We start from the raw sequence: 24,084 nt of genomic DNA, 5'->3' as shown, positions 1-24,084 counted from the left end.
ACAGGTGTAGAGAAACAGCATTTTATTGGAGTCTGCAGAAAAGCCTTCATTTACACCTAACGGGCATTGCTTGCCCAGCGTCCAGCCGCGACGAAAGCCTAGAGACAATGGAAACCACCCGACCGGAGAGGAGTTGGCCGTGGAGTGGGGGGTCCCCGGACATCCTTGCGAGCTCCTCAAGGCAGGGCTCGGACCGGCAGAGCCCACTGCAGCCCCCCAGGGCCGATATACCGCTAGTCCCAAGCTTCGGGGCCAGGTCCAGGGACTTTCCGTAGCAATTTTGCATTTAGAATCCTGAACTCTTTCTCTTAAAGTGACGCAGCCCCGATCCCTAACCTTCCTCAGCCCCAGCTCCGAAAAAGAAGCTGAGCCTCAGGCCTCGCCCACCGTGAGGCTTGCCTCCGAAAATTTTAGCCGCCTCTCCCGGACGGAAACCGCCTCCATTTATGGAGGCCGTAAACTTGGGGCCACACCTAGGCGGTGGTAGGCGGCTTAGCGCTTGGAATTCGCGGGACGGAATCTGGGAACCCGCGGGAGCCAGAGGAGCCGGGCCGGGGGAAAGGGGCGGAGTCTAGAGGGGAGGGGGCGGGGCCGGGCGCCCAGGAGACTGGAGAGCCGGTAGGCGGGGCTCAGCTTGGAGTCCGCCCGCAGCCCGGGCATCGAGGGGGCGTGGCCGGCACTGCTGCACCCAAACTCCGCCCCTGCCCGTCCCCTTCGCAAGAGGGACGCAAGCCGGGAGGAAAGGGGGAGTCCAGGAGGCGGCGGCGCTGGAGCGCTCCTCTCGGGGACCGGCTGACCCGGGGAGCGAGGACATCGCTCCGCACCGCTCTTCCGCCTGCCGCCAAGCCGTCCCTCCTCGCTATGTCCCAGAGCAGGCATCGCGCCGCGGCCCCGCCGCTGGAGCGCGAGGACAGCGGGACCTTCAGGTCAGCGCCCGAATAGTAGGGGCCGAGCCGGGCAGGGCCGGGAGTGGTGGGCGCGAGAGGCGGGGCGGAGGAGCCCGCTTTCCAGCGGCATTCTGGGTAAAGCCCCTTCCCCTCGCCCTCGCCCCAGCGGCTGCGGGCGGACCCGGGGGCACTCGGCTCCGCCCTCCCGGCCGCGCGCGGGCTGGGGTCTTGCGGCCCCAGGCTGCGCGCGGGGTGGGCGGAGGTGGCGCGCCGCCGCCACCCGGGAGACCGGTTCTGTGGGTTTAGTCCTGAGAGATTGCAGCGCCCGAGACTTCGGGGACTTTCTCCCACCCGCTTTCAAGTTATCGCCCCAAAGCCCTCTTTCACCCTGCCGGTTGCCAGCCGCAGCGGGGCTCGGAGACTGGTGCGATTCGCCATCTCTGGCGCTGACGGCAGGGGAGATTCGGCGCCTCCCGCGTCAGTATTGGTGGCAGTCAAAGCTAGCTTCTGTATGCTTCTGCTTCCCTCCCCGCTTTGGCATGCAAAGCACACCTTTTTCTGGTTTTTGCAGTTTGGGGAAGATGATAACAGCTAAGCCAGGGAAAACACCAATTCAGGTATTACACGAATACGGCATGAAGACCAAGAACATCCCGGTTTATGAATGTGAAAGATCGGATGTGCAAATACACGTACCCACTTTCACCTTCAGAGTAACCGTTGGTGACATAACCTGCACAGGTCTGTATGCACAGTTAACCCCATGCTCGTGTGGGTTGTCCGGCAAGACTTGGTATTGCTTTTCAGTTCGGAAAAGTGCCCTTTTTACCAGGGACGGCTCTGAGGAGCAGGCTCTTGAAACTGCGACCTCTCTTCTCAGGTCATGGGGACTTTCCAGCTCCATCTGATTCTCTCCCTAATTTTATCTTCTCCAGATACCAAGAAAAGCTCAGAAACATGCCCTAGGATCCTCCTAGGGTTCTTTAAGAATTAGGGAGACGCAGGAAAGGTTTTTGGAGCAACCATAGCTGGATCAGTAGGTGCTGACAAGTTTCATAGATTATAGAAGATGCCAAGAGACATGAGCACAGAATTTTCTGAGCCTCACCCCTGTTTGTATGGACTCATCTGGCACTTGGGGCCCATTGTGCCATACTTGTTTGTGTATCCAAGCCAAGTGAGGAAGACAGCTCAAATACTATATTTCATAGCAAATACCATATTTCATAGCACCTAGCACCATCTAGTTCCTAACACTGTACAGGTTTTAGTAAGAGGTCATCTCCTTTTTTATACATGAGAAAACAGGTTAACATGCCCAAAGACACATAACAATGAAGTTTCAGAGCTCAGACTCCCCTTATGGTCGGTGAGCTTGAACAAATGATAACTAAATTTGCCATTTGTAAATGTAGGCATTTTGTTTCTTTTTTTTTTTAAGATTTTATTTATTTATTAGAGAGAGAGCAAGCACAGGCAGACAGAATGGCAGGCAAAGGCAGAGGGAGAAGCAGGCTCCCTGCCAAGCAAGGAGCCCAATGTGGGACTCTATCCCAGGACACTGGGATCATGACCTGAGCCGAAGGCAGCTGCTTAACCAACTGAGCCACCCAGGCGTCCCAGCATTTTGTTTCTTATGTATCTATTTAGTTGCAAGCAAAAAATAATACTACATTTAATTCTGAAGAATGCCAAGAAAACAATTCAACAGGAAGGCTGAAGTTGCATCATTTCCTTATCTAAAGACATCATTTGTTTAGATCCCTGAAAATCTGGATTCCACTATTTTCTTTGAAACAACTTTAATTTTGAGGCTTTGTATGAGGTAGGTGGATTGTAGGTGCTAGCTGGAAGTTTCCTCATAATGAACCATGGAATCGTTGCCTTACTCCTTAACAGGTCTATTTTTAAATATTCAGTGAACATTTAAGAAAAGAGTCTTTCCCTTCAGTGTGTTTTTGGACCTAGGGCACCAACCATTCCTCTTAGGCCCCTGCTCTCCTCCCACTGCCCTGTCTTTCTGTGCAAGTTTATGCCTCTCCACGGGTTCAAGTGCTCTCTAAGGCTGAACATCCTGAAATTTCTGTCTTCATTCAGCCCAGGTCTGGTTGTGGAACAGTTTGTCGTCAACCTGTGCTTGCTATGCCTCTTCACTTGGATGACCCAAAGGCATCTCAGTCTCACCTTGTCCCAGACTGAGACCATCTCTTTTCCCTCAAGACTGTTCTCCCTGCATTGCCTCACTCACTAAAGGTGCCACCGTCACCCATTTGCTCACAGTGGAAAGTTGGGTTTCATTTTCGTGACTCCTTCCTCTCGCTCTCCATCCGCCTCTTGCCCACTCTTCCACCAAGTCGTACTTCTTAAGCAGCTCTGGCATCTCCCTGCTTCCCTTGTCTTCCCACTGCTACAGTCTGGACCGCCATTGTCTCGCATGTGGACCACAGCTGTCACCTTGCTGCTGCTCTCTCAGCTTCTAGTCCCAGGCTGTCCATTCTCATATGACACTGGCTCTTTAGATCTGTTCGTGTGCTTCTTGCTCCTAAAATTCGTTCAAAGGTGTGCCATCACCCTCTGGTTAAATACAGATTTCTTAATATGACTTAATGGCCTTGCTTCTTGAAATGTGATCAGCAGCAGCATTACCATCACCTGGCCCCTTGCTGCAAATGCTCTGGAATATCAGACCCCATGCTAGACCTGTGGGATCAGAGTATACATTTGAACAGAATTCCCAGGCAATTCCTATGCACATTCAAGTTTGAGAAGCACAAATTTAGAAAACTGTTCTTTGACCTCTCTTCCTACTGTCCCAGCCCTGTCGTCTTTTATCTCAAAACCCGTTTCCTTAAGCTCTTATCTCCCCAGCTGCTCTGGGCTCTTGAGAATACCATGCTCCCCATTACCTCCAAGCCCCAGCAGGTGCTCTTTTCTCCGCCCTGAATGCTCTTCCTAACCCCCCTCGCCTCAGCTCTCTTCACCTTACTAGCTTTTACTAGTCTTTTATGTCTTCGTTCAACTATCTCTTCCTTCCTGTAACCTTTCTGAATCCTTACCAAGAGGAGGGGAGCTGCCCCTTTTGCGTGCTTCCCCCTCCAGTCAGCCCTTCAGTTGTAACACCTACGGCTGTATTTCGGAGGCCTCTTCACAGACAAAATCCTGCACTAGGCTGTGTGCTCCTTAAGGGCCGGGATTCTGGTTCGCACTCTCTGATATCTCTTAAGTCCCTAGGTTAGTAGATAAAGATGTGTGGTTTGTGTGTCCTCTGACATTTGAGGGTCACAGTTGAAATTCATTCCATATCCTGTTTCTTTCCTCCACACCAGAGAAATGGACATCAGTATTCTGGTACCACTTATGAAAGGTTCTCAGCACCTAGCTTGAACTCAGAAGGGCAAAAGATTGAATTTATCATTTAACAGGTGTGATGGCTTACTGAAATTAGGCTGCAGTTTCAGTAATGAGTCAGGCCCAGTCCCCGACACCCTGTTAGCTATGAAGGTAAGGGATATAGATTGTGTGAAAGACACATGACATAATCTCTCACGTTCCCTGTAGAAGCTTTCTCCCACTGTACCCAACATGTAGCCAGGATTGCTTAGCCAAACAGAGTTAAACTCAGCTTAGGATGGACTATTGAAATAAGATTGTGCACATTTTGCTGTCAAACAGTGTTGATATAAGTGGCTCCCTTGAAGGAGACTTCTTGCCAAAGAAGAGTTTGCTTTCTCTCCAGGAATAAGAAAGAGTAAAGTACTAAGTTGCATTTTTTCAGAAAGTGTGACATGGTCTACTTTATTACCATTGTATGTAATAAACAACAGTACACAAGAATTTTTGCATATAGGTGTACATAGAATTAGATACATAAAACTTAAAATCACAGGTTTTTAATGTATGAATTTCATGTAGAGACTTGTTACAATACGTAGTATATATTTTTATTACCCTTGTGTATGTATGTATAGAAACACAGAGTGACTTTGCTCTGTATTATGCAAATGTCTATGCAAGCCTCACACTTTGACAGCATATAAAGACATTTCTTTTTTCCTAACCTTAATTCAGGTGAAGGTACAAGTAAGAAGCTGGCGAAACATAGAGCTGCAGAGGCTGCCATAAACATTTTGAAAGCCAATGCAAGTATTTGGTGAGCTAAATTTCTTTGTATTCTGCAGCTCAAAAATATCATGGCTGAGGTAAGATTATAAGTTTGAACAAGCTCACAAAAGCAACAAAGTGAACAGTTGTTAGTATTAGCTCTAAAATTCTATTTCCTTGAGAAAACCGGTCGGTGATCCGTTAAAGATGACTTTATCCTTAAGAAATTCAATCCAGCAATTAAGTGTTAAATGAAAGCTCTCAGGAATGAGGCTTTTTTTCTCTCCTCAGTGGGATGCAACAGTAAAGAACCCCAGTTTTTCTGGAAGATATCTTACTGTGTTAAGACTGTAATAATTTCTACACTACATAAAATAAGTTGTGAAGTGCAAAAAGGTCAGTGGGAAGTACTCTTCAGAAGATTCTAATTTGGAAGGCAACAAAGTGATTTACTTTCATTATAGAATGTATACCAAATATAAGAAGATGTAAAGTGCCATTAAGTGGGATGTTAACCCTTGATGAGATTTTTTTCCAAAATAAATTTGTTGTCACTTTAGGTGCTTTTGGAAAATATTGGTCCTGGAGCTTCTCATGTATCGTAGAGTGAGGTCCTGTGGTTTCTAATGGACACAGTCTGGAGCATCCTGACCCTTTAAATTCTCCTCTTCTCATGCACTCAGTTATTCCTGGAGTGTAGTCTGGTGCCTGCTCAGCGTTGAAAGCAGAGGTCCATGGGAATTGAGAAGGGGTTTTCCTCCAGCTTCAAAACTTTTGGTCTAGCATGTACATAGGTTCTCATGCGGTGCTTCTCCCCTTCCCAAGCCCTTCGAAAGCATTTGAGTAGCTTGGAATGAAGCATTGACAAACTTTAGATCTCCCAAAACAATGCTTGAGTCTTTGGGGTCATACATTATAGCTGATTTATGCTGGCTTTGAAGATATGCTCAGCGACATGGCAGGTGTCAGATTCTCCCCCTCGCCAGTGATGACCATGCTATTTCTGTGCTGCCCAAAGGTCAACTCAAAGTGTTAAGTATATCTGTAGAAATGAACATATGGAGTGTCCTTTCTGCACAGGGACACTTCACTTTGTCAGCAAAAAAAGGCTAACAAACTTTACTATATATTTGTGCTTCTTGACAGATAAGATGGGAATTACTAAGCTGTAATCAGGCCTAAAGTGGCCTGATTTAATACAGAGACTTTCTCACTTCTCCATCACAATTATATGGGTAGCTTCGGCGTGCAGCATAGTAAGTGACTATTCCTGTCTCATCAGCCTATGTAAAGCTTGAGATTCTGGCAGGTGAAAAAGCAACCTGATGAAGTGGCAATAACTAAACCGCTTTTATCATAGAAAAGTGACTCCTCAGTCACCTGGGAGGTAGTAACCTTGAATGTAGCTTTACTCGGGGCTAGAAACTCATCGCCTAAATAATGAGTAATTTCAAACGAGTTAGAAGACACTGTTCTCTTTTTCCCCAACCATAGTCCCCACGTGCTAAAACCAGGTACATGTAGGCCATCTACTTGATGCAGGGTACATGCCAATCTCAGGAGGATAGTTCTAGCATGGAGCAGATGATAGATCAGATGGATTTTTCTCCCATAATTATTTTAGTGGAAAAACAGCATTATGATCTGTGTCTTGCACATTACCAGGCTAAATTTCCTGTCCGATCACTAGTCTTTCCCTTTTTGTGTAGCTGTGACAGTACTATGGTTTATTTAAACATTTTTATTGAGCACCTACTATATGCACAGTCCTGTGAGGCTTGTGGAGGTAAGTAGTACATAGGCTCTGCCATCAGGGATTTCACATCTGAACACAGGAGCGACGTGGTGAGGGATGGACAAATTACATGTATTTGTAAGAGTGTAGAATTTATGGTAAAATAATTTGCCTAAGAAAGGGTCAACCTAAACCTTAATAATGGTTCAAAGGTGGGAGAAATTATGCTCCATTATGTTTCATAATAATATAGGTTTCTTAGAGGAAGTGGCATTTGAGATATACCTTGGTTAGTGGATAAATCACATTCTCATAGATGAGATGGGAGAGAAGGGCATCCCATAGAGAACAGCAGGGGCATGGAGGATGAAATAAGAAATGCTTGTCATTTACTTAATAGTTTGGGGAAAATTATTTTGTTTTATAACATTTAAAAAAAAATGTTCAGCTTTGCAGTTCCTGACCCCTTAATGCCTGACCCTTCTAAGCAACCAAAGAATCAGCTTAACCCTATTGGTTCATTACAGGTAAGTCACAGGGTTTTTTCTTTACATAACACTTTATCTATTGAAGAAAGATGTCATAAATTGATCATATGACAAGGGCTGAAACAAGGAATAAATATTTCAAAGATAAGATGGTATAGTATTTTGTTTTTCCAGTTATGATCATTAGATATTACAGCACTTACTTGCAATTATTTTCCTATTTATTTATGTTTTGGATTTTCTTCCATATACAGTATCTGCCTTTGGTTTGTGGAATTCTCATTTGAGATCAACAGGACCCCAGTGCACATGGGTAGAGTGTTTTATACTTTAAGCATATTTCATGCCACTGTTGTGACAAACCTCTTTCTACTTCTGTTAAGACAGAAGATTTTATAAAGAACCCAGATCTGGCAACCTACCTCAAGAGAGGGGAAGTAGTCTATTTGCTTATTCTACCAAAAAAAAAAAAAATTCAGCTTTGAATTTCTGCACGCAGAATATCCTTCTTGCAGATTTATCCATGTGCTCTGTTGGACAGCTCCCCTCCCCGTTATCCAGCCCATCTTTTGGTCCTTTTCTTGCTGTCTTTTTCTTTAGTTTTCTTCGCCTGCTCTTTCCTCAGCTCTGTCCAAGTCTGTTTGTTTGCTGCCTTTGCGCATCTGCTCTTGTTCCAGTGCGGTAGTTAGCCAGCTGTGGGAAGGAAGTCTGTAACTAGGAGGGAGAGGCATTGGAACTGCTGACAGTGAGACCTATAGATGTTCCCCAGGAGGACCATAGTAGCTTCTCTTTCTCTTCGAGCTCTTCGATATTTGCTTGCTATGGCTTAATAGGGGAACACCATTCCTATCCTAGCAGCAGACTGCTTCAGTTGTGGTATTGTGGGCTTGCAAGATATAAAATGCAGGAATATTTATGGGGCATATAAGGTCTTCCCCCATTTTTCCATTGCAGAATATCATTATTCTTTACAAACATATAAATAGAGATGGGATCAAAATCATGAAAGTATCATTTATGTGATTAAGCCATTGCATAGTAAAAATTACTACTACAGCCTCATCTCGATTTTCTAGGAGTTGGCTATTCATCATGGCTGGAGACTTCCTGAATATACCCTTTCCCAAGAGGGAGGACCTGCGCATAAGAGAGAATATACCACAATTTGTAGGCTAGAGTCGTTTATGGAAACTGGTAGGTATTTCTTTTACTCTTATACAACTGAAGACGTTTGAAATATTTTCAGATGATGAATGACCATAGAAAGTTCTGTTGTGATTTCCTTTCAAATATTTCTGTGGGGGAAAAATTGATACACTCCTATTCCACTGTCTCTTTCTGCAGTTGAATTTAAGTATAAATATTTGGCTTAAGAATACTTATGCTTCTTAATATGATATTTTTTAAAATTCTGGAGAAGCTCATTTATGGAAATAATTGACTTTACATACTTTGTGTTGATGTGTTAGAATCATTTTAGAAAAAAGCAATGTAAATCTCTTGGAAGTTTCAACAGCTGTTCGAGAAAATTGGAGGACTAGAAGATGCTCACATTTGAAAATAAGATGATTAATAAGAGGCTAGATGGCAAAAAATAGCGTGAGCTAAAAATAAAGTAGAAATTATCCCTTTGAATGATAGCAACTTCCATGTTATAAGGGCCAGAAATAATGGGGGGAAAGTCACTTAATAGAGTACTAAGTGAGGGTCCCTATTGTAACGTCTCACCATGTTTCTATCATTCTTAAAATGGCATGAAATGGAATTGGCTAGGTATCTGTTTCAAGTAATAAACAACCGTTTGCCCAATGCAAAAAGCATTGGACTGCAAGTGGGAACCCCAACTTCCATTCTTTTTTTTAAAGATTTTATTTATTTATTTTTTGAGAGAGCATGCACAGCGGTTGGGGAGGGGTAGAGGGTGAGGGAGAATCAGGCTCCCCAACTGATCAAGGAGCCTGACATGGATCTTCATCCCAGGATCCTGGGAATCATGACCTGAGTCAATGCAGGTAGATGCTTAAACCACCAAGCTACCCAGGCACCCCACCTTGTGTCCATTCTTGATGCCTTGATTTGCGAGAGTCGGCAAATTACTTAATCTCTCTAGGCCTCAGTTTTTAAATCTGTAAAACAAAAAGCATGACAGGAGATGCTACTTATGTTGTCTTTCAACTGCAGTATCTCCTGGGCCCTTCTTATTCATGTTAAAGAAAAATTCCACATGGTTGTCAGTTTGTAGAAGATGGTAAGTCAGAAGTAGACCTTAAGAGATAAGAGCTATAATTCAGGTGTACCTTGATAAATTTGAATACTTGGTCAGAATTAAACCAAGTATGATTCATTAAAGCTAGGCCATAAGGAAATATACCTGTTAAAAACAGAAAGTGTAACTATTAAAGAAAAAATGTCAAAGAAATGCCTTCAGAAATGTAAGAATTGATAGTTGTATCGGGGCGCCTGGGTGGCGCAGTTGGTTAAGCACCCGACTCTAGGTATTAGCTCAGGTCGTGATATCAGAGTTGTAAGATTGAGCCCTGTATCGGTCTCCTCTCTCAGCACAGAGTCTGGACTCTCCCTCCCTCTCTCTCACCCCTCTCCCCCCACCCTCCGCACTCATGTGCATTCACTTTTTCTCTAAACTAAATAAATCTTTTTTAAAAAAGAACTAATAGTTGAATGAAGCACAATAAGCAAAGATGTCAGCAAAAGAATAGTATAGTTCTCTGATCAAACAATAATACTTTATACTCTATGGACACTAATTTCTTTCCTAAACCTACCATTTCTTTTTTTTTATTTAGGAAAGGGGGCATCAAAAAAGCAAGCCAAGAGAAACGCTGCTGAGAAATTTCTTGCCAAATTCAGTAATATTTCTCCAGAGAACCACATTTCTTTAGTAAGTAATGATCAAGATGCCTGTGATGACAATACGATTAAGCATCTCTTGCTGTAGGAAACTTGCCTAGATTCCTTGTTGTATAGACACTTGAGAGTCATAATTCTTAAAAATCTCTTCACTGTTCAGATGTACACGACCCCAATTTTAGCTGTCACAAGGGTGACCAGGTAAGAGCACTTGGGAGTCAAATTCAAAAATCACATGATGGGATCGAAAGATGATAAGCCAATATTGCCATTTTGTCTTCACATTGACAATGCATTCATTCATTTATCCACTCAGCAGACATTTAGTGAGCTCGTACTGTGTGCCGAACTTTGTGCCAGCTTCTGGGCATCTGAATAAGACAGTCTCAGCCACTCGGGAGTTTGTAGCCCACTAAAAGAGAAAATAACCTGATGGACTAGTCCTTACAGAGAGGGCTTGGCAACCTAGAAGGATCCAGCCAAGACTGGGGATTTTAGGAGGACTTCTTGGAGGAGGTAATATCTAAGCCAAGACCTACAGGGTGAGAACAGTAGGAAAGAATTCCAAAGAGAAAAAAGAGCACCTACACAGACCAGGAGTAAAATACTTTATGTCATCTGAGAACCCCAAGTAGTTTGGCTTGGCTAGAGCATAGAGTTGGAGGAGGGTGTCTCAAAAATGAGGCCAGAAGGCCTCTTTGGGATTAAATCTGGAAGGGACTATTATAGTCAAGAGATTGAACTTTATCCCAAGGGTGGAGCAAAAATGATATTTGGCAATCACTGATAAATTCTTCCTTAGAATTTAAGAATTTTAAGCTGGGAAGGACAGGATTAGAAAGGAATCACTGGCTGCACTATGGTGAGTGAATGAGTCTTAGACTCAGAGACCTGTAGAATGTTTTACAAAAAATGGATGAGAAATGTTGGTGGCCTGGACTAAGCTAGTGGCAGTCGACATGGTTAGTTTTAAAATTATTTAGAAAACTGGAGTGAAGAGGGCATGGCAGTTGATTGGATGTGGGGACTAAGGGGAAAGGAGAAAGTAAGCCAGATTGACAACTGAGTAGATGGTGGTACCATTCAGTAGTGTGGGGAGTACAGAAGATGAGTGGGACATGAGGGAGAGAAGATTCTGAGTTAATATCTGCAATGAGTTTATACCTATAGCGAGTAGGATATATTCAATCTGAAGTGTTTGGAGAATTAAGTAAAGATATGGAGTAGGCAGCTGGGCAAACAAATACAGAGTGTAAGAGATTGAGTTACCTGTGACATATTGTTTGAGATTGTGATATTCTCCATCTCATGGTACATTATCTGAGGATTTATTAGGTGGGGCATGAGAATTGAGGACTATAGTAGTGTCCTAGATGATGATAACAAAATAAGGGCTCATCCTGTAGGAAAAAAAATCGAAGACCGTACACAAAGTAAAAAAATTTTTGGTTTTACATTCTTAATAGAAAAACATTAAAGAGTGCATTCACTTGTTTTAAAATTGGATCAGAAAGGACACTGAAATCACAAAGCACAGATAAGTGGTTTTATATGTGAATTCTGTTAAATATTCAAGGAAGAAATCATTTCCAATGCTATTTAAACTCTTCCAGGCAATACATATATACAAAGAGGAAGCTTTTAAATTTATTTTTCAAAACCAACATAACAGGGGCACCTGGGTGGCTCAGTGAGTTAGGCCACTGCCTTCCGCTCAGGTCATGATCTTGGGGTCCTGGGATTGAGTCCCACATCTCTGCTCAGCGGGGAGCCTGCTTCCTCCTCTCTTTCTCTGCCTGCCTCTCTGCCTACTTGTGATCTCTCTGTCAAATAAATAAATAAAATCTTTAAAAAAAAACAAAACAACATAACACTAACACCAAAACCTGACAATAGCAAATCCCAATGGAAAAAATTATGGATTAAGCTCCCTTATAGTGAAACACCTTAATAAAATATCCAGTAAAATAGTAAAAGAGTAATATACCAGAAAAAATTTGGGCAACTTTTTTCTGGTATATTATTCTTTCAGGAACACAAGGATATTTCTTTTGCATTTCAGGAATGCAAGGCTGGGTCCTATAAATCTGTTACAATAATTAATCACCTTAATGGGTCAAAGGAGAAAAGTCAATGGATGCCAAAAAGATATTTAGCAATCATTGATAAACTCTTTTAAAAATATCCCTATTGTTTTGAGAAACAGAACAGATGAACATAGGGGAAGGGGAGGAAAAGTAAAATCAGATAAAAATAGAGAGGAGGGACACCTGGGTGGTTCAGTCAGTTAAGTATCTGCCTTCAGCTCAGGTATGATCCTGGGGTCTTGGGATTGAGTACCAAATCTGGCTCCTAGCTCAGCATAGAGCATGCTTCTTCTGTCTGCTGCTCCCTCTGCCTGCCACTCCCTCTACTCATGCACACGCCTGGACACAGTCTCCCTCTGACAAACAGACAAACAAACAAATAAAATCTTTTAAAAAAAGAAAATAGAGAGGAAGGCAAACCAAAGAGATACTTAATTCTAGGACACAGGGTTACTGGAGGGGACATGGGTGAGGGGATGGGGTAACTGGGTGATGGGCATTAAGGAGGGCACATGATATGAGCACTGGGTGTTCTATACAGCTGATGAATCACTAACTTCTACCCTTGAAACTAATAATACAATTAACTGAATTGAATTTAAATAAAAATTTAAAAACATATCCCTATTGTGACTCAAAAGATACCTCAAAAAAAATCAAAATCACAGTTACATGTTTACATTAATTTCAGAAAAAAAGACACGATATCCATGAATCCCATTTTTAAAATCTTGTTCTAGAAGTACCAATCAATGTAATTAGATAAAACAATGAGGTTGAATACTTAAAAAGAAGAGATAAACATGATCATTAACTACAAATAATATGATTGTGTCCCTGTAAAGCCCTGTAAAAGAAAAATTTCTAGAATAAGAGAATTCATCAAGGTGATTGATCATAAAATTAATGTATAAAACCAATAGTTTTTTCATATTTAGGATTATGAAGGTAACCACTAGAATAATTAAAGAAGAGTGTTAAAAATTGCTTCTGGAAAGGGGGCTGAAGGTAGGGATGAAATGAGTTCAGGTGTGTTGCTTTTATAATTCTGTACTTTTTGACTTTTTGTGGTATGTGTTTTATTAACAAAATTTATGAAGATTGATAACATTGATCATTTTAAAGCAAAAGAGAAATCTATCCTTAAAAAGTATACTGGGGAAAAATTCAGTAGTTTCCCTATTTATAAATATTAAAAGTTGGAATGAAAAAGATTTCAATAATAGGAAAGAGGATAATGTGCTGGAGAATAAACTTAAAATGTGCAGACCCATCTGAAAAAGCCTCCAAACTCTACTGAGGGATTAACAGAATGAATTTATGTAAAGCTACCTATTTCCAGTAGGAAGACTCAATATTGTAAAATATATAAAAAGGCAATGTAGTCTCACTCTAAATCTACCAGAATTCATCTTGGATCACAGTACAGCTTTACCAAGTTTATCCAGAGAAATAAACTCTCAAGAATAGCCAAGAAAACTGAACAGGTAGAGTGGGACTCTACCTACCAGAGAATGAAACATACTATAAATCTATAGTGGTGAAAGGTATAGTGGTACAGGGATAGAGGATAGATTAGAGAATCCAGGTACAGACAATAATCCACATAGGAGTAGAGTATATGTCAATAATGAGACTTCAGTGGGCGAAAGGATGGATTAGTCAATAAATGATGTAGAAATAACTTACAGCTACATTTGCAGTGGGGGGTGGAGGGAAGGATGTGTGCGGGAGCGGGTGGGTGTGAGTGTGGCGTATTTAGGCTGCTGCCTTACTCCTTATATCAAAACAAATTTTAGATGGATCAAAAAATTTGAACCTAAGAATTGAAACCAAGTTTGAGAAAACACAGAAGAGCTTTGCTTTTTAAAATTCTTAGCATAGAGGAGATCTTTGTAATAGAACCTAAAACCTAGAAGATGTAAAGTAGTAAAAGACTGATAAATTTGACCCCATAAAATCTATTACACTGCAAAAAAATTAAAAAATCTGTAAATAAAACCAAGAATAAGAACAAGTCACTTTTTTAAATTCTTTTAAAGATTTTATTTATTATTTATTTGACAGACAGAGATCATAAGTAGACAGATAGGCAGGCAGAGAGAGAGGAAGGGAAGCAGGCTCCCTGCTGAGCAGAGAGCCTGATGTGGGGCTCTATCCCAGGACCCGGGGGTCATGACCTGAGCCGAAGGCAGAGGCTTTAACCCACTGAGCCATCCAGGCACCCCAAGAACAAATTACTTTTAACACAGGTCTGTAATTGGACTATTTTCAGTACCACATAAAAAGCTCTTTACATCAATAAAAAAGATAACCCTTTAGGATACAAATGGGTAAAAAAACGATCAGCTTCACTCATGGAAATTAAAGAGATAACTATTTCCACCTTTTAGACTGATGAAACCTACAAAGTTAGATAGTCCTAGGTGTGGGCAAGGGTATCAGAAAACAAGCACCTGCCAAGACTGTTGATGGTAGTATAAGTTGGTTTAGAAATCAGTCCAGAAGTATTTATCAAAATTAAAAGCATACCTGTTCTTTGACTCAATTCTACTTATAGAAATTATTCTACAGCTAAAGTCATCCAAGTGCAAAAGTTTTATTGTAACATTGTTAGTAAAAAGAAATCAGAAATAACCCAAAAGCCATAATTGAAATCTGGTGAAATATAGTGCCTAGTTGTACACTGATATGAGAAAAATAAGATATAGAAGAGTAAGCTATCATTTTTGTTTAAAAGAAGATTATGGGGATGCCTGGCTGGCTCTGCCAGGGCATATGACTCTTGATCTCAAGGTCCTGAGTTCAAGCCCCATGTTGGGTGTGGAGCTGCAAAGAAGAGAGAAAGAGAGAGGGAGGGAGGAAGAAAGAAGTAAAAAATAAAATAAAAAGATTATGTACACTTGAATTTAGAATTGTAGAAGGTTATTGAAGAAATAGTTCTAATAGTAAGTACCTTTTGGGAGTGAAACATGTCTTCAGGAAGGAGTGGTAAGGAAAGAGACTATTCTTCATTATATACTTGTTCTAAATGAAATTACTCTACCAATGAATTAAAATTTTGTTAGAAAAAAAAATTAAAGTTCCAACCAAGGAAAATGAAATTCTGCTTAGCAAATTTTGCAGATTATTAATTCTATATACTGGCCATCCTTGTGATCTATTTTTTTGAAAATCCCTTAATCTTTGCCAGGCTCATTAATAAGACTATGGATAGTTTGCCCAACTTCAGAGGGCAGTAGTTTTTGTTTGTTTCTTTTGTGAGATTTTTTGGCATAATATATGAAGGCAGTTTGAGAAAAATAAGCTAACATGGAAATGTAAAGCATTCTAAGAACAGAGGTGCAAAGGGAAGGATATAGGGGACAATAAGGAAAAGAGGAAGAGGAGAACGTTCTTTTGGGTTCTGGGAAAAGGCTGGTAAGCACTTTATGATCTCCTGCCATTCATTTGAAAGACTTGTCCTTCTCAAACCTAACTTGTACAATGCACCTTTTCTACAGTTTTCTGCTTCCCAGCTGTCAGAGTGATTGGTTGGTATTCAATACAAGAAATCATAATGGTAAAATTATTTTATATTTTAATTTGTAAATTGCTATTAGGCAGATTCAGTTATTAACAGTTTGGTTTATACTGCTCTTAAACATCTTCTACATCTTTTAAAAAATATTCTATACATCCAAATGTGGCCTCAGGAAATTTAACTGAGAGCCCTTTGCCCCATACGAAAGTATTTTTAAAAACTCCCAGTATATTACTACATGTGCTTTTTTCTCTGATGTCGTGGTGTTTGTTAAATGTGTGCTTATTGGTGTTATCTCATTTAAAATGAGAAAGTTGGGCGCCTGGGTGGCTCAGTTGGTTGGACAACTGCCTTCGGCTCAGGTCATGATCCTGGAGTCCCGGGATCGAGTCCCATATCAGGCTCCCAGCTCCGTGAGGAGTCTGCTTCTCCCTCTGACTTTCTCCTCGCTCATGTTCTCTCTCATTGTCTCTCTCTTAAAAAAATAAATAAAATCTTTAAAAAAAATAAAATAAAATAAAATAAAATAAAATGAGAAAGTTAACCAGGTAGTATTCATTTAAACATGCTTTATAAGGTATTAAATATGAATGTCTAATAAATACTTGTAATTATATCATAGTGTTAGAAGTCAGTCTGATTTACAAGTCTTAATCTTCATCTCTGTTTTTCAGACAAACGTAGTAGGCCATTCTTTAGGATGTACTTGGCATTCGTTGAGGAATTCTCCTGGTGAAAAGATCAACTTACTGAAAAGGAGCCTTCTCAGTATTCCAAATACAGATTACATCCAGCTGCTTAGTGAAATCGCCAAGGAACAAGGTTTTAATATAACATATTTGGATATAGGTAGGATTTTTTTTCTTTGGCTTACCTCAAAATCTGTTTTTAAAATGTATTTCAGAAACAAAGCCTGTATTACAATTTATTTCATTGACCAGGGATACTGAAATGGCATACATATATATATATATATATATATATATATATCTTTCATACACATATGTTTATACATATAAAATTAGCAGAGTTCTATTCATCACTGGTATGTCCCATTCTTATAAATAATAATAATAGCTAACATCTCTATAGATGTTATAATAATAGAGAACAGTAGGTAATAGTTATAGTTTTACTATAGCCCAGGCCCAGTTTTGAGGATATTACATATTTCAGCTCATTAAATTCTCAAACTAATCTGTGAAGTAGGTCAATTATCCTTATTTATAAGGAGAGAAAGGAAGGCACAGGGAGGTTCAGAAACTTGCCTGAGATGACGTAGCTGGTTAGCGGTAGAGTCCGATCAGGGGAAGAGCCCCTGCAGATCCAGCGTCCATTAAACTAGCTCTGATGGAGAGCTTGATGAATAAAAACCAGCCACATTTCTAGAACAAGCACTAAGTTGGTGGGGGCCAGACCCGTTCTCTCCACTTTGTTACTGTTGGCCGATTCAAGGAGATCAGTGGGGACAAACACTTTATAGCTTTATTCCATCCCAGCAATCCATTTTTGTATCTCCTCACCCTTAATCACTGAGGTAGACAGTTGTGGATAGATTAGAAAACAAGTCACATTGGATTTTAATTTACTTTATAAAGCTGGCACACGTGTGTTTGGTGTCTTGATTTTAACTGATAACATCAGTGTAATTTGTGAAGAATTTGATATCTCTTGTTCCATCCTTGTGGGCTGTGGGGACCCAGCTTGAAGGAGCTGCCAGCTCTGGTGTTTAGGTGCTTAAAGAATTTTTGATTTTCTCTGCTACTTTGGGATTGAATGTGATAGATAAAGTGTAATGTCTTAATATATACTAAGAAAGATGTGGAAAGTGAGAGTTTAGTACAGACGCACGTGGTCAGAAGAGGTGACTGACGGGAGACCATTCATTCAGTAAATATTTATTAAGTTACCCACACTGTTTTAGGTGTTTCAGACACAGAGATGAATAAGCTAGGTCAAGAATAGGACTATGGATGGTAGAATCTGGGAAAAGAGAAAAAGTTGAGATGGCTTTTGAGGTTATGAATTAATGATGCCTTTGAAATGCATCATACCAATTTTAAGAGCTAAGTGGTTCTTCTAAATATAGAACAGCAGTCTAAACAGCACAGTCCACTAATTTGGCTAACTTCTATGCAGTTACCCACAAAAGAACCTAGACATCCTCCAGAAAATATACACAAATGGCCAACAGGCACACAGACAGATGCTCACTACCCTCAGTCATCTGCATAGGGAAATGCAGATCAAAACCACAATGAGGTACTAGTTCGTCCCCACTGCAATGACTGTGATGAAGAAAGTAGAAGATAACAAATGTCGGCAAAGAAGTAGTGAAATTGTAGCCCTCCCACACTGCATGGAATAAAAAATGGTTCAGCTGCTGTGGAAAACAGAAGTTTGCAGCTCTTCAGATGAGTTACCATGTGACCCAGCAACTCTACTGCCAGGTATATACCCAGAAGAATTGTAAGCTGGTAGTCAAACACCTGTACACACCTGCTCACAGTAGTACTATTCACACTAGCCAAGAGATGGAAATAGCCCAAATGTCTATCTGCAGATGAATGGACAAATCAGTTGTGGTATACATGTGCAATTAAATATTCAGCCATGAAAAGAAATGAAGTTCTGAGACATGCTACCACATGGATTAACCTCAAATACCTACTAAGTGAAAAGTGAGACACAAAAGGGTCACATTATATGATACCATTTAAATGAAATATCCAGGATAGTTTACTGCATAGATTGGTGGTTGCCAGGGGATTTGGGGGGAGGGGAGGTAGGGAGCAACTTCTCAAAGTGTATGGTATTTCTTCGTGGGAAAGTGAAATGATGAGAATGTTTTGTAAGTAGTTAGAGATGGCAATTGCCCAACACTGTGAAAGTACTAAATATTACTGCATAGTTACTTTAACATGGTTAATAGTATGTTACATGAATTTTACTTCAGTTTAAAAGGACAAAAAGGGTTCCTGGGTAGCTCACTCAATGAGCATCTGCCTTCGGATCAGGCATGATCCCAGAGTCCTGGGATCAAGCCCTACATCAGGCTCCCAGCTTGGTAGGAAGCCTGCTTCTCCCTCTCTCACTGTGTCTCTGTCAAATAAATAAATAAAATCTTTAAAAATTAACTAATTAATCAATAATAAATAAAAAGAAATAAAAGCTCAGTGCCAGAACTAGAAAGCCTCTTCACACATTAGAACACCTCCATTGTATCTGAATGTTTCCCATTATATTGACTGTGGCTGAGATAACATTGAATTGTGGCTACTTTTAAACAAATTGTAACTTACCTGTTTCTCTTTTTGTGTCATCTAACCATCCTTAGAGACAGTGATTCATCATTTGAGGAGAACATTTGTTTCCTGAGTTTAGGTATTGTTTTTGAAACACCCTAACCCACATACACAGCATGCAATGAGACTGTCTGCACAGATGTAGAAGGAAAGAACACAGAAGGCAAAAGAGAGGTCTTCCCCTGAGCCATTTATTTCTTGGTTCAGAGGTCTCCTGAAAATAACCCTAGATTTCATAGTGAAAAACACAATCTCTCTAGTGCTCTAGCCAGTGGGTTTTTCCCCTCTAAAAAAAAGTTGGATATGGTTCAGTTTGCAAACGCTGCTCAGCTAGCCACATTAGAATGGCCTTGGGAGCTTTAAAAAGAAAATGCAAGACTCTGGCACCTCCTCCCCCAACCCCATGTTTCTGACTGAGCAAGCTGGAGTGAGGCCAAAGCACCTGCTCGCCTTTGAAGCTCCCTCAGGTGATTACGGAGCCCAGCTGTGTTTGAGAACTGCTAGGGTTGAGCTGTCTCATTTTGGTTTCCTGTTTGGAGAAGAATGATAAAGCTGAGGAGGAAGCAGAGTGGTATAGATTTAGACTGTAGTAAAGACTTGTTTTCATAAAGGATGGGCTTTCTGTACACTTGACATTGACAGTCATGTTCGAACATGTCATTGCAGAAGAACTAAGCGCCAACGGACAGTATCAGTGTCTCGCCGAACTCTCCACCAGCCCCATCACGGTCTGTCACGGCTCTGGGATCTCCTGTGGCAACGCGCAGAGCGACGCAGCTCACAACGCCCTACAGTATTTAAAGATAATAGCAGAAAGAAAGTGAGCCTGAAGCAACTCCTGGAGCCCTCAGTAGCACAGAAGAACTCCCCCTGCGCCCCTCACCAAGTAAAATGTTTACTACATTTGAGTTTGTGTGTTGTTTCTAAATCTCTACCTAGATTCCATCAACACTCCAGAATTAACGACCTCCTCGTAGTTCTTAAACTCTTTTTAATGGCTTCAACTTTGTACTGGTATATTGTATTTATAAACTTTGTACCATAGGCAGAGTGTAGCATCCATGTTACAATGCCACGTCCATACAGGGAAGAAAGTGCATGTTGTTGATGATGAGGATGACGAAGACGGCAAAGAAACAAAACTACTGCTAGCAACAGTCGTTCTTACTGGTGCTTAACCTCTTCTTTGCGAATGGCTTTGTACAGGGAATTTGAGGGAAGCCCCTTAGAGTTTGGAGGAATGCGCTGACAGACGTTCATTGAATGTCACTGTTGAATTTCAGGGAACATGATTGGTCTGCTGTGTATTTGAGTCCGTGTAATAAAGAGCTGTTGTTGTAATGGGTTCTGCTCGTTTTGTGAAAGTGGTACCAACCCACTGTTACCGACCTACCGACCCTCCTACCGACCCTTCTCTGTAGCCATTCTTGGCAGTGACACGATGCGGATACGCTGTTACTTACCTATCTCTAGTATCCTTCTGAAAGTCCAAGTTGATAGAACACCCATGGCCTAAGCAAAAACTTACAAATATCTATGGGATGAGTCCCTTCCATGTTCTTTCTCCAAGCAAGTATAACATTGTCTTTTTCTTTGACAGCCTCTTACAGGAGTTGGTGGTTGAAAAAGCATTAGTAAAATCACAAAAACAAAACTTCCTAGTGCACTTAATTCAGTTACAAGAATGTTTCCAACAAAGCAGTGAGTGAGTGAAAGGTTAGGAGATCAGCCTCAGGTGCAAAGTTTAATTTTGCCTTTTCTGTTTCCATCGATCATCAGTGGTCCCTCTGCCAGCTCCTGTGGATAGTGCTACTTTTGTGGATTCAGTGGAAGTCTTGGGCCTGTTTTCAGAAATCAGGGAAAGCTGCAGAGAGCAAGAGGGCTCCGAATTGATAAAGGCAGGTTTTGACTATCTCAAGTGTTAATCCAGCAGAATTATATGACCAGTATTTTTCATACCAGAGTAGAATCCTTTAAGAATACGACATCATAAAGGAAAACTAATGCCCATTACTTATCTAAAACTCTAAAAAGCACTTAGTTTCACATTATCAACTATATATGTCAATTAAACACGGAATTTAGGGTATTATGTTTGAGGAGGTTAAGGACTACACAGACTGGAAACATTAGGCATAAACGGGGTCGTAGGTTATTGGACTGATCTTGGGTTTTCATGAATGCTCTGGACTAGAGAAAGGGCACAATGAACTCTAGAGATGACAGACTTCTGCACATTAAAATGCTGACTTCTCCATCATCAGGGGAAGATTTCATAAGGCACTGGAAGCAGAAGAGATCCAAGTGGGGCAAAGGACAATATAATTCAGTTCTCAACAGTACTGATGAAGTGAATATCTCCATCTAGGGCACCCAGAAGTCCTACCCTGCCTACTGCCTAGGTATTCCCTGCTTCCAGATCTGGAGGAAACATGCATTTCAAATGTCCCCTTTATAGGAACTTTCTAGGGCGTTATCTACAGCAGCAGGTGATCTTTAATAGCATTTAGCTCCCCCCTTTTTTAAGGCTCTTAACCTATCAAATCGGTTTTACCTGTTTAACCACATTAGGTAAATTTTCCAAATAGGCTTTGGACAGGCAACTTGACCACTACCCTCCTTGTGGCATCAGTTCTAACCTGCAAAAGGCATCAAGTGATGAATAAATGATAGAGATCGCAACAGCCCAATATGATGATAATATGAATTCAATAAATTATGAACACAAATGTGCCCATGTCATAACAGGTTTCTGGGATACGGTGTTAACCAACATTACGTTACGAGAAAGACCCGTCTCCCGCTCTCAGGGAGTGCCTGGAGCCACCACGCAGCCTCCCCTCCAGGATTTGGCTTGTTTCCCCTGCCCTGGGAGTGCTGCTTGCTGGCAGACCATCCCCAGCTGTCAGGTCTCTAATTCAGAGAATCCCCCCACTCAGCGTCACACTCCCTTCCCAGCAGCCTGCATTCAAAGAACGGTCCCTTGCCCCTTTGCGGACAATCTAAAAGGCCATCCAGCTTCAGAAGTCCCATTCCTACAGGGTCAGCTGAGGCCTTCTTGAGATTGCGTCATAGCCCAAGCTCTCCCAGGGGCGCTTCCTTTCCTTCCACCTGTGGCAATCCCAAGAGCACTCCCTGATAAAGGGCTTACCCACCAATCTCTATCCTAGAGTCTACTTTCCAGCGAACCCAACCTAGAACACTTGTACCAGATATAATACAAAAAGCAGATATTAGACCTAGACCTGGATTTTGGAGCTGGTTCTTCTGCTACTTGGCTTGCAGGATGAGACAACCACCCTCCCTCACTGGTGGTAGGTGGGTCACAGATATCCCCTAGCACACATGACCAGTGGTGAACTGGGGTGGATGCCAGTGATGGGCACAGTGTATCAGATAGTAGAGAAATAGGAAATGAAACAGTAACTAAGGACAACGGAAGTGGCCGTTACTGCTAAGCTCAATCAACATCTTGGAAAAAGATAACAAATGAAAGAGCGATTGATTGGGAATTAAATGAATTTTAAGAGGCAGCAAAACTAAGGGTGAGGACTTTGTAAGCATGGATTCCTGTGTCACCATACAATCCTACATCTATGGTGCCGACCCCGGCTATCAGCCCTGGTGACAAGAATCACTTCATTCAGCGATGGTCGCATCTCCTCCTTTTGGCAGGCTGAACCTGGGGAGCAGCAAACAAAGATCTGACTCCTGCTCTAATCTGGGACAATTCTAAAGGGCCATTCAGCTTCAGAGTTTCTCACGGGGTCAGCTGAGAATTTGGTTGAGACTATATTACAAGCCAACTCCTCTGTCCAATCTCCATTTCTTCCCATTGTTTCCATGGATGGTGATCCTAGAACCAGTTGCTAAATAAACCTTCTGTTCCTGTCTCCTCAGAATCTTCCCTCTCAGGGGCCCAACTAAAGATGGAGAGTATAGCTTAGTGAGAAAAGATAATAGAAAAAAATCAGATTCATTCTGTAATTTACAAGCCACACACAGTTACAACTCTGAAATTCTCAAGTTTCTCTTTAGACGTATCTTTTGCTGTTTATCAAAATCTCTAGAGAGAGCGCTGGTTGTGAATCTGTAGGCAGCTTTTTCTTTTGTGGGCCTCTGTGGGTGGTCTGCATATGTGCTCCTGCAAGAAAGCATATTTGCGTTTGGAAAAGATCCCTCCTGACGTCTAAAAGCATATGTAGGAAATGAAATCTAAATTATTCTAAATTGAGGACAAAGCCCACCATAAGTAAGTCTACATCTAGAATCATAGTGTACTTCAAGGGCCAAAGAACAGTTAAAAATCATGAAAGCACCCATATTGTACTATGAGTTCTGAAAAGTATGGATTCCCAGCCCGAAAGCTCCCAAGTATTAGAACAAAGAAGCAGCTCTTAAGAGATGGAGAGAAAAATGAATTTATTCGGACGCATTAAAGTACAGCTTAACCTGAAAAATTGCAAACTTGTGGAAATTATTGAAGGTGTGGTCCACTCCATACATTTTATTAGCTTGACAACCTATTCAGAATTATTCACAGATAGGCAGTCATGATGGCTTTCTGGCCCCAGAAAAAGCGGATATCAAAAAAGGGAAGTTTGGTTGAACTCATAGATACATAGAACAGTGGTTGGTGGTTGTCAGAGGTGGGGGGGTGGGTGTGGGTGAAGTGCATGAAGGGGGTCAGAAGTTACAAACTTCCAGTATAGGGGCGCCTGGGTGGTTCAGTGGGTTAAGCCGCTGCCTTTGGCTCAGGTCATGATCTCAGGGTCCTGGAATCGAGTCCCGCATCGGGCTCTCTGCTTGGCAGGGAGCCTGCTTCCTCCTCTCTCTCTCTCTCTGCCTACTTGTGATCTCTCTCTGTCAAATAAATAAATAAAATCTTAAAAAAAAAAAACAACTTCCAGTATAAAATAAATAAGTTATGGGGATGTAAGGTACAACATTGTGACTATAGTTAGGAGTACTATATTCTGTGTTTGAAAGTTTTTTAGAGAGGAGATCTTAAAAGTTCTCATCTCAGGAAAAAATTTGTAACTATGTGTGATGATGGATATTATTAACTAGACTTATTATGATAATTTTGT

At 41.4% G+C, this 24,084-nt stretch overlaps 1 protein-coding gene across 2 annotated transcripts; it reads left to right on the top strand.

Annotated features, from left to right (window-relative positions):
- The first annotated feature begins 735 nt into the window (after nt 1-735).
- On the top strand, nt 736-19,897 carry PRKRA (protein activator of interferon induced protein kinase EIF2AK2). 2 transcript variants are annotated; one of them, XM_044242420.1, is made up of 8 exons: nt 736-926; nt 1,459-1,628; nt 4,956-5,037; nt 7,172-7,250; nt 8,288-8,405; nt 10,016-10,110; nt 16,364-16,538; nt 19,661-19,897. In XM_044242420.1, the coding sequence occupies exons 1-8, from the start codon at nt 862-864 to the stop codon at nt 19,816-19,818; spliced, it is 942 nt and encodes a 313-aa protein (XP_044098355.1). In that variant the 5' UTR covers nt 736-861; the 3' UTR covers nt 19,819-19,897. The 2 variants fall into 2 exon arrangements, with proteins under 2 accessions (XP_044098355.1, XP_044098357.1); XM_044242422.1 differs by lacking the exons at nt 4,956-5,037; nt 7,172-7,250 and adding an exon at nt 7,466-7,524.
- The last annotated feature ends 4,187 nt before the right edge of the window (nt 19,898-24,084 follow it).

This window comes from Neovison vison, chromosome 3 (assembly GCF_020171115.1).
Source record: "Neovison vison isolate M4711 chromosome 3, ASM_NN_V1, whole genome shotgun sequence".
NCBI lineage: Eukaryota > Metazoa > Chordata > Mammalia > Carnivora > Mustelidae > Neogale > Neogale vison.
Note: the sequence above shows the minus strand (reverse complement) of the source record. Positions and strands in the feature narration are given on the sequence as shown.

What these genes read in the sequence shown, in the direction of transcription:
- PRKRA (XM_044242420.1), top strand. Translation starts at nt 862, where the DNA reads ATGTCCCAGAGCAGGCATCGCGCCGCGGCCCCGCCGCTGGAGCGCGAG. An exon ending in AAAGCCAATGCAAGTATTTG is followed by an intron (nt 5,038 to 7,171) that starts GTGAGCTAAATT and finishes AAAAATGTTCAG; the next exon opens with CTTTGCAGTTCCTGACCCCT. An exon ending in CAGAGAACCACATTTCTTTA is followed by an intron (nt 10,111 to 16,363) that starts GTAAGTAATGAT and finishes TCTGTTTTTCAG; the next exon opens with ACAAACGTAGTAGGCCATTC.